The sequence below is a fragment of the Camelina sativa genome, chromosome 17 (assembly GCF_000633955.1).
Source record: "Camelina sativa cultivar DH55 chromosome 17, Cs, whole genome shotgun sequence".
Lineage (NCBI taxonomy): Eukaryota > Viridiplantae > Streptophyta > Magnoliopsida > Brassicales > Brassicaceae > Camelina > Camelina sativa.
Window position 1 is genome coordinate 5,228,525 of NC_025701.1, and position 12,920 is coordinate 5,241,444.

Genomic DNA, 12,920 nt, shown 5'->3' on the forward strand with positions numbered 1-12,920 from the left:
ATATGAGAATAGAAATATATTTGTATAAGAAAAAATCAGTCAATGTAAAACAAGCTAATTAATTTTGAGTGTTGTATTATGTGGGGAAATAAGTGTTGTGGTCAAGCAGTTAATAACTAATGAATCATAATGGTGCCATAAAAGTTCATATTTTCACAAAGTACTATTTTCCATATTTTTATCGAATTGGTGTTGTTTTCAGAAATTAATTAAATTATTATTATATATAATACACATGTCAAGATTGTATCGATAAGATATTAACATGTGTTAATTTTAATTTACTAAACTAATTAATAATTAAAATAGAAAAATTCTAAATCTATAATAAAAAGAAAATTTATATATAACTAACAGCAGGTAATTATTTATATATTTAAAAAAATATTAAATCTAAATCTTAATTATTAATCTAATTTTACTAGATGTTTTTTTTGTATTTATATAATAAGATGGTTTTAAAGTTGGTCATTAACATGATAACGACATTTGTAGAGTCTATCAAAATCCTAAATCTTGGTTTGTCAACAATTGACTAAATCTTGAATTTTTCATTCAAAATCTGATTTTTACACAATTCAACATGACAAAGTTAAGGTGAATGAATTTATATTTAAAATAATGAGATTCATATGAGAATAGAAATATATTTGTATAAGAAAAAATCAGTCAATGTAAAACAAGCTAATTAATTTTGAGTGTTGTATTATGTGAGGAAATAAGTGTTGTGGTCAAGCAGTTAATAACTAATGAATCATAATGGTGCCATAAAAGTTCATTTTTTCACAAAGTACTATTTTCCATATTTTTATCGAATTGGTGTTGTTTTCTGAAATTAATTAAATTATTATTATATATAATACACATGTCAAGATTGTATCGATAAGATATTAACATGTGTTAATTTTAATTTACTAAACTAATTAATAATTAAAATAGAAAAATTCTAAATCTATAATAAAAAGAAAATTTATATATAACTAACAGCAGGTAATTATTTAGAGAATATATTTAAAAAATATTAAATCTAAATCTTAATTATTAATCTAATTTTACTAGATGTTTTTTTTGTATTTATATAATAAGATGGTTTTAAAGTTGGTCATTAACATGATAACGACATTTGTAGAGTCTATCAAAATCCTAAATCTTGGTTTGTCAACAATTGACTAAATCTTGAATTTTTCATTCAAAATCTGATTTTTACACAATTCAACATGACAAAGTTAAGGTGAATGAATTTATATTTAAAATAATGAGATTCATATGAGAATAGAAATATATTTGTATAAGAAAAAATCAGTCAATGTAAAACAAGCTAATTAATTTTGAGTGTTGTATTATGTGGGGAAATAAGTGTTGTGGTCAAGCAGTTAATAACTAATAAATCATAATGGTGCCATAAAAGTTCATTTTTTCACAAAGTACTATTTTCCATATTTTTATCGAATTGGTGTTGTTTTCTGAAATTAATTAAATTATTATTATATATAATACACATGTCAAGATTGTATCGATAAGATATTAACATGTGTTAATTTTAATTTACTAAACTAATTAATAATTAAAATAGAAAAATTCTAAATCTATAATAAAAAGAAAATTTATATATAACTAACAGCAGGTAATTATTTATATATTTAAAAAAATATTAAATCTAAATTCTAATTATTAATCTAATTTTACTAGATCTTTTTTTTTTTGTATTTATATAATAAGATGGTTTTAAAGTTGGTCATTAACATGATCACAACATTTGTAGAGTCTATCAAAATTCTAAATCTTTGTTTGTCAACAAATGACTAAATCTTGAATTTTTCATTCAAAATCTAATTTTTACACAATTCAACAGGACAAAGTTAAGGTGAATGAATTTATATTTAAAATAATGAGATTCATATAAGAATAGAAATATACTTGTATAAGAAAAAATTAATCAATGTAAAACAAGCTAATTAATTTTGAATGCTGTATTATATGGGGAAATAAGTATTGTGGTCAAACAGTTAATAACTAATAAATCATAATGGTGCCATAAAAGTTCATTTTTTCAGAAAGTACTATTTTCCATATTTTTATCGAATTGGTGTTGTTTTCTGAAATTAATTAAGTTATTATATATATAATACTCCATAAGATACACATGTCAAGATTGTATCGATAAGATATTGACATGTGTTAATTTTAATTTACTAAACTAATTAATAATTAAAATAGAAAAATTCTAAATCTATAATAAAAAGAAAATTTATATATAACTAACAGCAGGTAATTATTTATATATTTAAAAAAATATTAAATCTAAATTCTAATTATTAATCTAATTTTACTAGATCTTTTTTTTTTTGTATTTATATAATAAGATGGTTTTAAAGTTGGTCATTAACATGATCACAACATTTGTAGAGTCTATCAAAATTCTAAATCTTTGTTTGTCAACAAATGACTAAATCTTGAATTTTTCATTCAAAATCTAATTTTTACACAATTCAACAGGACAAAGTTAAGGTGAATGAATTTATATTTAAAATAATGAGATTCATATAAGAATAGAAATATACTTGTATAAGAAAAAATTAATCAATGTAAAACAAGCTAATTAATTTTGAATGTTGTATTATATGGGGAAATAAGTATTGTGGTCAAACAGTTAATAACTAATAAATCATAATGGTGCCATAAAAGTTCATTTTTTCAGAAAGTACTATTTTCCATATTTTTATCGAATTGGTGTTGTTTTCTGAAATTAATTAAGTTATTATATATATAATACTCCATAAGATACACATGTCAAGATTGTATCGATAAGATATTGACATGTGTTAATTTTAATTTACTAAACTAATTAATAATTAAAATAGAAAAATTCTAAATCTATAATAAAAAGAAAATTTATATATAACTAACAGCAGGTAATTATTTATATATTTAAAAAAATATTAAATCTAAATTCTAATTATTAATCTAATTTTACTAGATCTTTTTTTTTTTGTATTTATATAATAAGATGGTTTTAAAGTTGGTCATTAACATGATCACAACATTTGTAGAGTCTATCAAAATTCTAAATCTTTGTTTGTCAACAAATGACTAAATCTTGAATTTTTCATTCAAAATCTAATTTTTACACAATTCAACAGGACAAAGTTAAGGTGAATGAATTTATATTTAAAATAATGAGATTCATATAAGAATAGAAATATACTTGTATAAGAAAAAATTAATCAATGTAAAACAAGCTAATTAATTTTGAATGTTGTATTATATGGGGAAATAAGTATTGTGGTCAAACAGTTAATAACTAATAAATCATAATGGTGCCATAAAAGTTCATTTTTTCACAAAGTACTATTTTCCATATTTTTATCGAATTGGTGTTGTTTTCTGAAATTAATTAAATTATTATTATATATAATACACATGTCAAGATTGTATCGATAAGATATTAACATGTGTTAATTTTAATTTACTAAACTAATTAATAATTAAAATAGAAAAATTCTAAATCTATAATAAAAAGAAAATTTATATATAACTAACAGCAGGTAATTATTTATATATTTTAAAAAATATTAAATCTAAATTCTAATTATTAATCTAATTTTACTAGATCTTTTTTTTTTGTATTTATATAATAAGATGGTTTTAAAGTTGGTCATTAACATGATCACAACATTTGTAGAGTCTATCAAAATTCTAAATCTTTGTTTGTCAACAAATGACTAAATCTTGAATTTTTCATTCAAAATCTAATTTTTACACAATTCAACAGGACAAAGTTAAGGTGAATGAATTTATATTTAAAATAATGAGATTCATATAAGAATAGAAATATACTTGTATAAGAAAAAATTAATCAATGTAAAACAAGCTAATTAATTTTGAATGCTGTATTATATGGGGAAATAAGTATTGTGGTCAAACAGTTAATAACTAATGAATCATGCTAAAAAAAAGTTCATTTTCTCAAAAAGTATTGTTTTCTGAAATTATTAAATGATTATATATATAATACTTATTTATTTTGGGCGTTTAAAACCTTATGACTCAGGCAGAGCCTCTTGGACCTGTTGCTCTGTTTGTACCTTGGTTGGGCTCAGTTAAAGTTTGTGTCCAAACAGTAACCTTTGAGTCTTGCCGTCCTCTGTCATCTATCCACGCCTGAAACCCGGAAAACCAAAAAAAATCGTCTTTTTGATGCTTTGAACAAAGAAAAAAACTCAAGAAAGCTGAGCTCTGGTAATGGCGGGTTTGGCAATCTCACCTCCTCTCGGTCTTTCCTTCTCTTCTCGAACTCGGAACCCTAATCTGACTTCGTATCTATCTCACAATCAAAGGTACTACCTTTATGTAAACCCAATCACACTCTTTCACATGATTATGGTTCAGCTTCAATTAAGAATTTGATTCCATGACCCAATGTTTAGGAATCCTATTAGACGGATAGTTTCAGCTCTGCCGAGTCCGTATGGAGATTCATTGAAAGCTGGTAACTTTAAAAGCATTTGGGAGTGTTTAGGTTCTTCTAAAATGTTGGCACTGAGTTGTTTGCTGCTACTAGTGATTTGTGTCTTAAGATTGGGTTGTGTTTGATTCAGGACTTTCGAGTAATGTTACTGGGTCACCAATAAAGCTTGACAACAAGGATCCAAGGTCATCTCTATCTCTTTCATCCCTCTAGTTATGAATTCACCATTCTCTCAAAGTTTATGTTTTCACCATTGAAATTACAATAGCTCACTCTGCCATTCGTGTTTCTACGGCACTCTTTAAAGTCTTTTAGCTCTTTTACTATCTAGTTCTATGTGTTTCTCTAAGGTAGATTGATTGTTAGAGTTCTTGGTTTTAGTATTGATAATACATGCCACCATAGATTATATGGTTGTATATTGGTTGATAGAGATAGCTCAACCTTTCTCTTTTTAGTGTGTTCAACTGATTTTGTTTATGTGTTGCAATCTTTAGATTTGGAGTGATTGAGGCGAAAAAAGGAAACCCGCCTGTGATGCCTTCAGTGATGACCCCTGGAGGACCTTTAGACCTTTCTTCTGTGTTATTCCGCAACCGCATCATCTTCATCGGACAACCTATTAACGCACAGGTGGCTCAGCGAGTCATATCTCAGCTTGTAACTCTCGCTTCTATTGATGATAAATCCGACATCCTGGTTAGTCGATAGCTCTTTTTCCCCAGTCACTTTTTCAATAAAGTAAAATCTTATATTTACTTAGAAGTAATCTTTTGTTACAGATTTACTTGAATTGTCCTGGTGGCAGCACCTACTCCGTCTTAGCAATTTATGACTGTATGTCTTGGGTAAGTTTTGTTCCTGTTATAACGTTTTCACCACCCAGAAACTTTGGTATATTAACCTTTTGAATATTGCTCCAAAATGATTTTTAGATAAAGCCTAAAGTTGGAACTGTGGCGTTTGGAGTAGCTGCAAGCCAAGGAGCACTTCTTCTTGCTGGAGGTGAAAAAGGAATGCGCTATGCAATGCCAAATACTCGTGTCATGATACATCAGCCGCAAACTGGATGTGGAGTATGGCTCTTCAATCTTCTTGTTAATACCATTTAAGTTGGAGTCATATATGACTATGAACTTAGTTGATTTCTTGCTAACATAATTTTGCAGGGACATGTGGAGGACGTGAGGAGACAAGTGAATGAAGCCATCGAAGCACGTCAAGTAAGTCTCTCTCTTCTATCCTCATGCTTCCTTCTGTAAGAATATATGACAGATCGAGCGAGTCTCTGGAGCTAAAATTTGAATGGTTGATCTGATTGATCTCTTTGGTTGTCTCTACTTGCAGAAAATTGACTTGATGTATGCAGCTTTCACTGGACAACCTCTTGAAAAAGTGCAGCAATACACTGAAAGAGATCGTTTCTTATCCGCATCTGAGGTAATTTGCCGCTGATCTCTCGGTTAAGTTAATATTACAAATCAAGTATAATATATTAACTCGAATTCCTTCTGTCGAGCTATGACTCATGGACTTTGTCTTTTTGTTATGTTCCTCATGATCTTTCGCATATGATTTATCTCGGTTATTTTCTTATGCAGGCTCTTGAGTTTGGGCTTATTGATGGTCTATTGGAAACAGAGTACTGAAGCAGCATGACAATTCACAGAGATAGCTCATTGCAATGTTTAAAGCTTCCAGTTTCATTTGAATATGAACACTTGTAACTGACATTTGTGTATAAACCAGTTTGTTTTATTTGGTTTTACAGTCTAGTAAACAAAAAACTATGTTCTATTTTTGTTACACGATAACCAAGCATACCGGAACTTTAAGAAAGACCAGATTGGTTTGGTCGGTCTGTTACTATTCATTCAGTTGAAAACTTAAAAATCCTATACAATGCCAAGGCATATATTGTTTGGGTACTACTGAGTGTATGTAACATAGAACTGTAAAAACACAATGTGAACAAATTGGCAACAACTGTGGCAGCACCGAATCAAATAGCTCTCCAATAATGTCTCCTTTAGAATTCACTAACGATAACTGTGGAAATCACAAACCAAAAATTGATCTCTGAAACTCTGCTCTCTCATCACCGTTAAGTTCCTGTCAAGAAAAACCGAAAACTTCCCAGTTAAACAACAGAATAAAATTGTTGGAAAAAAAAAAAAACAGAATAAAATTAGTGGGCGACTCAATCCGAGTGGAAGGTAGAAACTTTAGTGTCTAAAGAACTATGAACTGATCTTCTGTTGCTAGTCTCTCTCTCAATCTATAAGTACTTGTGTGCGCTCACACATGCAAAAATAATAGGAGATGAAAGACTTACCATAGTTTTGGTGTACACCTGTGAACTTGTGAATTGCCTTCAAAAGGGAACCATATCTCATGTAATTCAAAGATCCCATATGTCTGTCAACAAACATTTACCAAGAAAGACAACCTCTATGAGACAGCTCTAAAGATAATAAGAGAAAAGAGTAAAACGCACATACACTATCTCAGTGTATCGAAGTCTCCAAGCAGGAAAACCGAGGTGGCTCCTTATAGGTCCATAAACCAGCAACAGATCGGGTGCATGTACATTCTCACCTGCCATATTTTAAATCATTAGATTCTTTGAAAGAAACCTAAAAAAAAAAAAAAGACTTGAATCCCATTTGAGATAAACAACACAAACCAACAACTCTTAATGCTTCGTTCAAATGAGTCTCTGTAAAAAAGTTTTCCCCTTTATCGTTCTCGGGACGACTAGATTTCAAGTAGTCCTGAAGAAGTATGTTGGCTGCTTTCATAACAGCTTCTTTATTGTCAGAAGATGAAATGAATTCTAATGCCAGGGGGTTTTGTTCAGGCGAAGAATCCTTTTCACCAATCTCCTGAGAAAGAAGAACAAAAATACATTGAGAAGGTAAAGTTAAAATCTAAAGCTCATGGAACAAAATCAAAGCGACATCATTTGCAGATACTTTCATGCTATAGTAATATCAATATATACAAAGTCCTTCATATCTCGAGAAGCTAAAGATGTGATTCATGAGCAAAGAAACAGACTACGTGAAGCTATGAGATTATTATACCTCTGACAACACTGAACCTGGGACAGTTCCAAGGATCAAATCCTTGGATTTCTTCAATAAACCTAAAGAAGCAAACTTTAGCAAATCATATTTGTATTAATAAACAAAAAACAATTGAGACAAATAGCTAAAGCATCTACCTTGGGAGTCAAATAGACCAACTTGTTTAACCCCAATGGTTCTTAGCCACTGCAAAAGCTCAATAACCTTGGAAACATCTCTAGCTTCTTCAATGTCCACCACAACAGCTAGACACCGGAGTTTCTCAATATTGATGGAACTGTACTTTTTATTCAATCCTAACGATATGGCATAGCTTTCAACTGCCTCAATGATGCCAGAGACAATGTACCACAAGCTCACAACAAGGTGTATAAAACGCCATAGCAAATCAAGACCTAAACCACCAATCTGTGGGAAAAAAATTGGACACCCAAATCCTCAATCACTAATTTCATATAGATAATGATATAAAGACTAGGGCAGTAGGCATCAACTGAATTTGATAAGCGTTAAAGCACTAATGAACTAAAGCCTCGTAATTAAGGAACTAAAAAAAACTTACTTGAGCAATCCAAGAACTCAGGAGCCGCATAGATTGATTCAAATCCATAATATCTGAAAAATTCAGGAATTCGAAACGAAATTACAGAAGATCGCCGACATGAGAAAAAAAGGACACCCTTTTTTTAAGAGTCTAGAGACCCAGATGCCAGAATCCGTTTTTCTTTTAGCACCTAGTATGCTGCAAACTAAACAAAAACGATGTATCGTGAGAGTCTGAGACGTCGAGAGTTCAAACTCTCTATCAAGTTAAGTGTTTTCTAACCTTTTCTCTCGTCACGGTTTTGTTGTGATTGAGACAAATTTTTTTTCTTTTTGTTGCGTTTAATTATCATGGTTTTGCTGTGAATTATATAGGGGTTAGCTATCATAATCTCGTTGGGGGTTTCTTAAACTCTTGATAATCATGGTTTAGTACAAACCCTAAAAGCTGATTAGATTAACCCAATTAAGAAAAACAACATTAATGTATGTGTATGTACGTACAAGACAACAAAATTAGGCCTTTTTTTGTTTGTTTGAAACAACTAAAAAACATAACATATGAGGAATCAGAACAACTAAAATCAAAACCCAACTGTTGTTTCTTGCTTGGTTTAATCACATTATGTAACAGAAGATATATATGGCCACTCTTCTTCTCCAGGAGTTATGAAGCTGAGGTTGTAAGCGTTGTTTCGAAGTTATAAAGGTGTGTGTGTGTAGGCAGAGAGACACACTATTATTGAGTCGAGTCTTCAGCGAATCTAGTATCAAACCCAGTAGAGGAGGAATGCACAGAGCCAGGAGCTACACCAGAGCCACGTTGTAGTTCAAGAACAAGCCATCGAACAGCTCTACTCATCTGTTCAAGCCTTACTGCACTAATGGGTGGGAGACTAGTCGCAGCACCAGTAGCCGCTGTTTGGCCTCCTCCTGATGCAGTAGTAGTTAAACCAGTAGCTTCATCAACTAAACACTCAGATCCAATCCTCTGCTTCACTGACTCCACAAACTCCTCTGCTTGATCACAAGCCACACGGAACAGTTCCCATTTCTCCTTGAAATTCTCCAAGGCAGCATCAGTGAGAGATGCTTTTTGCCCTCCAGCACTCTCTTTAGACTCCATAACACTAGCCGAGGCAAGAACAAACTTCTCGTAAGCTTTGTTCAATGAGTCCACAATGTTATCCATGTTAAAACTGCTCACAACCAAGAATATAACATCAAATCAACATGAGATTTCAAGTTCAATAGGAATCAAGTAAAGAGCCCAGCAAAAGTACAGATCTTTAGAAAATAAGAAACCCTAAAACCTCTAAATTCTGAATTCCTCATGGCTAAAAGCTAAGCAAATCAAAATCTAAGGAACACAAAAGATGCAAACGGAAGCTAAATCATTGAAAAGATTACATCTTTGAGATAGACATATAACGAAAACTGCAAATGTACAATTTTTTTTTTTTCGCAAACCACAAGTCGGAAGTAAACAATGAATAGATCATTCAATTCACGGCATCATCCAATTGGAAAAATTTGAAATCTTTAGACATAATCCAAACGAAACCAGCCCAAAACCGCCGGAGAGGAAGATGAGAAACTTACCACCGGAGATGAACAGAGTCTCTCGATTTGTGCCACTCTTCTTCTTCTTCTTCATCTTTGTCCCTTGTATTATTTGTCTGGTTTAGGTTAAAGACTGGTTTAGAAAAATTAAAATTACGCCTGGTTTTAATACAAACCGGACCGGCCTAGACCGGATTAAATTTTTTTAAAATTCTAAAGCACAAATAATAGACCGGACCATCCATCTATTGTTTGGTGTTAATTGGAGAAACCACAAATCATAAAATAGAAAATTCTGATAATAGAGAGCACAAGACAATTATAGATATGTATATATATAGTAGTACTGTAAAATACGCAAGAAATAACAAACAAGTGTTAATCCGAAAAAAATGAAAAATATATCAATTTTTCTAGTTGTTTTGGGTTTTTGCATGATACAGAATATGGAGCATGTCAACTCCAAGCCCAACTCATTTTAAGGGAGACAGACGAAGTTGACATTCAGAAACAGCCTTTCACACAACAAATGGCTCAAGGTTCGCTGCAACTCTGCAACAAGCTTCGATGATCATGAAAAATACATGCCACCTAAAGGCCAAGATTATAGCTTTAATGTCAGCGATGATTTTGTCGGAAACAAACATGTCTGGTGCACGTTGTCCAAAGGAGCTGATTATAAGGTACATAAGAAGTTCGATGCCTACGTTCAAGACAATAGAAAGCCTCACGGATCCATCTATAATTACGTTGCTCAAGAGGATGGGATCTATCACAGTACTCTGATAACACGTATACATAAGATGTACAATTGGAACTAATTATGGATCGATGCTATATTAAAAATAGGAGATTTTTTATCCAATCTTTCAAAAAGCTTATTCTTCAAATGTTAATATTTTACGATCACTATAGCTGAGATTTTGTTGTAAATAAAACATCTAGAGAGAAAATATTAATCTTTTACGATCACTATATATAGCTAAGAATAAGATTTTGTTGTAAAGTTAAACCTAAATAAAATATGTCATGGCTAACAGAGTCGGCCATTCCTTAAAACACTCTCTGCTTGGCTTGCCACTATTGACTATATATCTACAACCTCTAGACGAAACCAAATCATCGTCTCCATCGCAACTGCTATAAGTATATGCAAACCCATGTCTCTCTCAGCTTACTTGTGGCAAACATAAGAACCCGCAGGACATAATTGTAAAGAGTTGGTTGGTCACTTGGTTGGTTCTAGTTCTAGTTAAGGGCCAACACTGGTTCATATCATTTCCTTCACTTCCAATTATAAATCTAATGTATTCTTTAAAAAAACAATTGGACTTGGCTCTGTAACTATTTTTAATTCTTAACCTTTCAATAGACAAATGAACTTATCATTTTTTTTTATAAAAAAGGGTGAAAGTAAAACATGTCTATTTTCTTCCCAAAGCTAACCTCATTCTACAATACCTCTTAAAAAACAATTTCTCTTTCTCCCAATGCCTTCTAAAAGTTGTGCTCTTTCTATGTTAACTTGATTATATTACAATCTAAACCCAAAAAAAAAAAAACAAAGAAACAAGAATATCTTTGACCAAATATAACAAATCCTAGAAATGGCCAAAGATTAGAATCACAACAGAAAATAAGAGAAGCCTCCCATGCACTATTTTATACTACAGAAAAATTCAATTAGCAAAGCAAAAAACAAAACAAAAATGAAGATCTTTTGTTTAATTCTCTTCTTATTCTCATTATCTGTCTCCACTTCTCTTCTTATTCTCATTATCTGTCTCCACTTCTCATTAGCTTGTGTTTGGTTTCTCCAATGTTTCACAAACCAAACACAAGCTCCTCCTAACTCATTATCTGATTAAAATTTTAAAAAAATTTAAACCACAAACCACAAATTAAGCCTGGTTCTCCACCATTCATCATCTATTGTTGGTCTTAATTGGAAACGATTTGATACCACAAATCATAAAATAGAAAATTCTTTTTGACCAAAAAAAAAAAGAAATTTCTGAAATAGAGCCACAAGACAATTATATATATAGTACTGTAAAACACACAAGAAAACAAACAAGTTAATCCGACAAAAATAAAATAAAATAAATAAATAAAAACATCTAGAGAGATAAAAAAAATTTTTAAGAAAATGAAAAATATTTCAATCTTTCTAGTTGTTTTGGCTTTTTGCATGATTGTGAATATGGAGCATGTCAACTCCGCCAACCCATTTAAAGGGAAAAAGACGACGTTGACATTCAGAAACAGTCTTTCACACAACAAATGGCTCAAGGTTCGCTGCAAATCTGGAGACGGCGATGTTCGTGAAAAATACATGCCACCTAACGGCCAAGATTATAGCTTTAGTTTCAACGATAGAGTTTTCGGACACACACTTTTCTGGTGTACGTTGTCAAAAGGAGCTGATTATAAGGTACATAAGAAGTTCGATGCCTATATCCAAGACAGTAGAATGCCTCACGGAACCTTCTATAATTACGTTGCTCAAGACGATGGGATCTATCACAGTACTCTGCTAACACGTATCCATAAGATGTACAATTGGAACTAATTATGGACCTATTTTATCCAATCTTTCAAAAAGCTTATTCTTCAAATCACTGATTTGATCATACTTGTATAATAATCTATATTATAATTTTGTTTCATGTAAAAAGTCACTCTTTTCTTTTCTTATGATAAAAGCAAAGAGAGATCAATTTCATAATGATTCAAAGAAAAACAAATTTATTTTTTTGTTTCTCTTTAACCTTTACTCCATCGCTATAATATTAAAAATGATGTTTTAAGGATCTTTTTCTGTTTTCGTTTTGATTTTTTTTTTTTCTTCTATTGTATGTTTTCTTGTTGGTAGAATTTATTTAACTTAGTGGTGGTGATTTCCTACAAAACAAAAATAAAAATTGAGTGTATTATATTTTAATTTGTGGGTAGAAGAAACCTTGAACATTACAAAATGATTTATGGAGAGAATTATGTTTGTGCTATTCTGGCGCTCGATTCCCTTAATTTAATAGCATCCCGAGAATACATGTCGTTTCATATTGAGAAGTTTATAACCTTAATTAATAGTCGTTTCATCACAAGAAAATGTCACTAATTAGTAAGTAACCGTCACAAATATTTGCTACATATTATTTGCGTAACAAATTTTGAAGCTATATCATCCCAATCTTGTAAATTTACGATCACTATACTAGTTGAGATTTTGTTGTAAAGTTTAACCTTAATATGTC

General features: G+C 30.9%; 4 protein-coding genes across 6 annotated transcripts; 2 read left to right on the top strand and 2 right to left on the bottom strand.

Annotated features, from left to right (window-relative positions):
- Nucleotides 4,053-6,289, top strand: LOC104755429 (ATP-dependent Clp protease proteolytic subunit 6, chloroplastic-like). The gene is made up of 9 exons (XM_010477809.2): nt 4,053-4,337; nt 4,428-4,489; nt 4,599-4,653; nt 4,966-5,167; nt 5,251-5,316; nt 5,404-5,544; nt 5,638-5,691; nt 5,816-5,908; nt 6,070-6,289. Exons 1-9 carry the CDS (start codon nt 4,243-4,245, stop codon nt 6,115-6,117), a joined length of 816 nt encoding a protein of 271 aa, XP_010476111.1. The 5' UTR covers nt 4,053-4,242; the 3' UTR covers nt 6,118-6,289.
- On the bottom strand, nt 6,299-8,462 carry LOC104755428 (dehydrodolichyl diphosphate synthase complex subunit nus1). 3 transcript variants are annotated; one of them, XM_010477807.1, is made up of 8 exons: nt 8,384-8,462; nt 8,120-8,306; nt 7,695-7,965; nt 7,555-7,616; nt 7,155-7,353; nt 6,970-7,066; nt 6,804-6,886; nt 6,299-6,580 (listed from the first exon to the last, which is right to left on the bottom strand). In XM_010477807.1, the coding sequence occupies exons 2-8, from the start codon at nt 8,165-8,167 to the stop codon at nt 6,573-6,575; spliced, it is 768 nt and encodes a 255-aa protein (XP_010476109.1). In that variant the 5' UTR covers nt 8,168-8,306; nt 8,384-8,462; the 3' UTR covers nt 6,299-6,572. The 3 variants fall into 3 exon arrangements, with proteins under 3 accessions (XP_010476109.1, XP_010476110.1, XP_010476108.1); XM_010477808.2 differs by having other exon boundaries at nt 8,120-8,299; nt 8,384-8,419; XM_010477806.2 differs by lacking the exon at nt 8,384-8,462 and having other exon boundaries at nt 8,120-8,372.
- On the bottom strand, nt 8,558-9,785 carry LOC104755430 (mediator of RNA polymerase II transcription subunit 32). Its single transcript, XM_010477810.2, has 2 exons — nt 9,703-9,785; nt 8,558-9,299 (listed from the first exon to the last, which is right to left on the bottom strand). Exon 2 carries the CDS (start codon nt 9,290-9,292, stop codon nt 8,840-8,842), a length of 453 nt encoding a protein of 150 aa, XP_010476112.1. The 5' UTR covers nt 9,293-9,299; nt 9,703-9,785; the 3' UTR covers nt 8,558-8,839.
- LOC104755432 lies at nt 11,754-12,444 on the top strand. The gene has a single exon (XM_010477812.1). The coding sequence runs from the start codon at nt 11,813-11,815 to the stop codon at nt 12,233-12,235; it is 423 nt and encodes a 140-aa protein (XP_010476114.1). The 5' UTR covers nt 11,754-11,812; the 3' UTR covers nt 12,236-12,444.

Coding starts and splice junctions, on each gene's coding strand:
- LOC104755429 (XM_010477809.2), top strand. CDS start 4,243: ATGGCGGGTTTGGCAATCTCACCTCCTCTCGGTCTTTCCTTCTCTTCT. Junction 4,338..4,427: donor TATCTATCTCACAATCAAAG/GTACTACCTTTA, acceptor CCCAATGTTTAG/GAATCCTATTAGACGGATAG. Junction 4,654..4,965: donor CTTGACAACAAGGATCCAAG/GTCATCTCTATC, acceptor TGCAATCTTTAG/ATTTGGAGTGATTGAGGCGA.
- LOC104755428 (XM_010477807.1), bottom strand. CDS start 8,167: ATGGATTTGAATCAATCTATGCGGCTCCTGAGTTCTTGGATTGCTCAA. Junction 7,966..8,119: donor TGAGTTCTTGGATTGCTCAA/GTAAGTTTTTTT, acceptor TTTTTCCCACAG/ATTGGTGGTTTAGGTCTTGA. Junction 7,354..7,554: donor CAGGTTCAGTGTTGTCAGAG/GTATAATAATCT, acceptor CTTCTTTCTCAG/GAGATTGGTGAAAAGGATTC.
- LOC104755430 (XM_010477810.2), bottom strand. CDS start 9,292: ATGGATAACATTGTGGACTCATTGAACAAAGCTTACGAGAAGTTTGTT.
- LOC104755432 (XM_010477812.1), top strand. CDS start 11,813: ATGAAAAATATTTCAATCTTTCTAGTTGTTTTGGCTTTTTGCATGATT.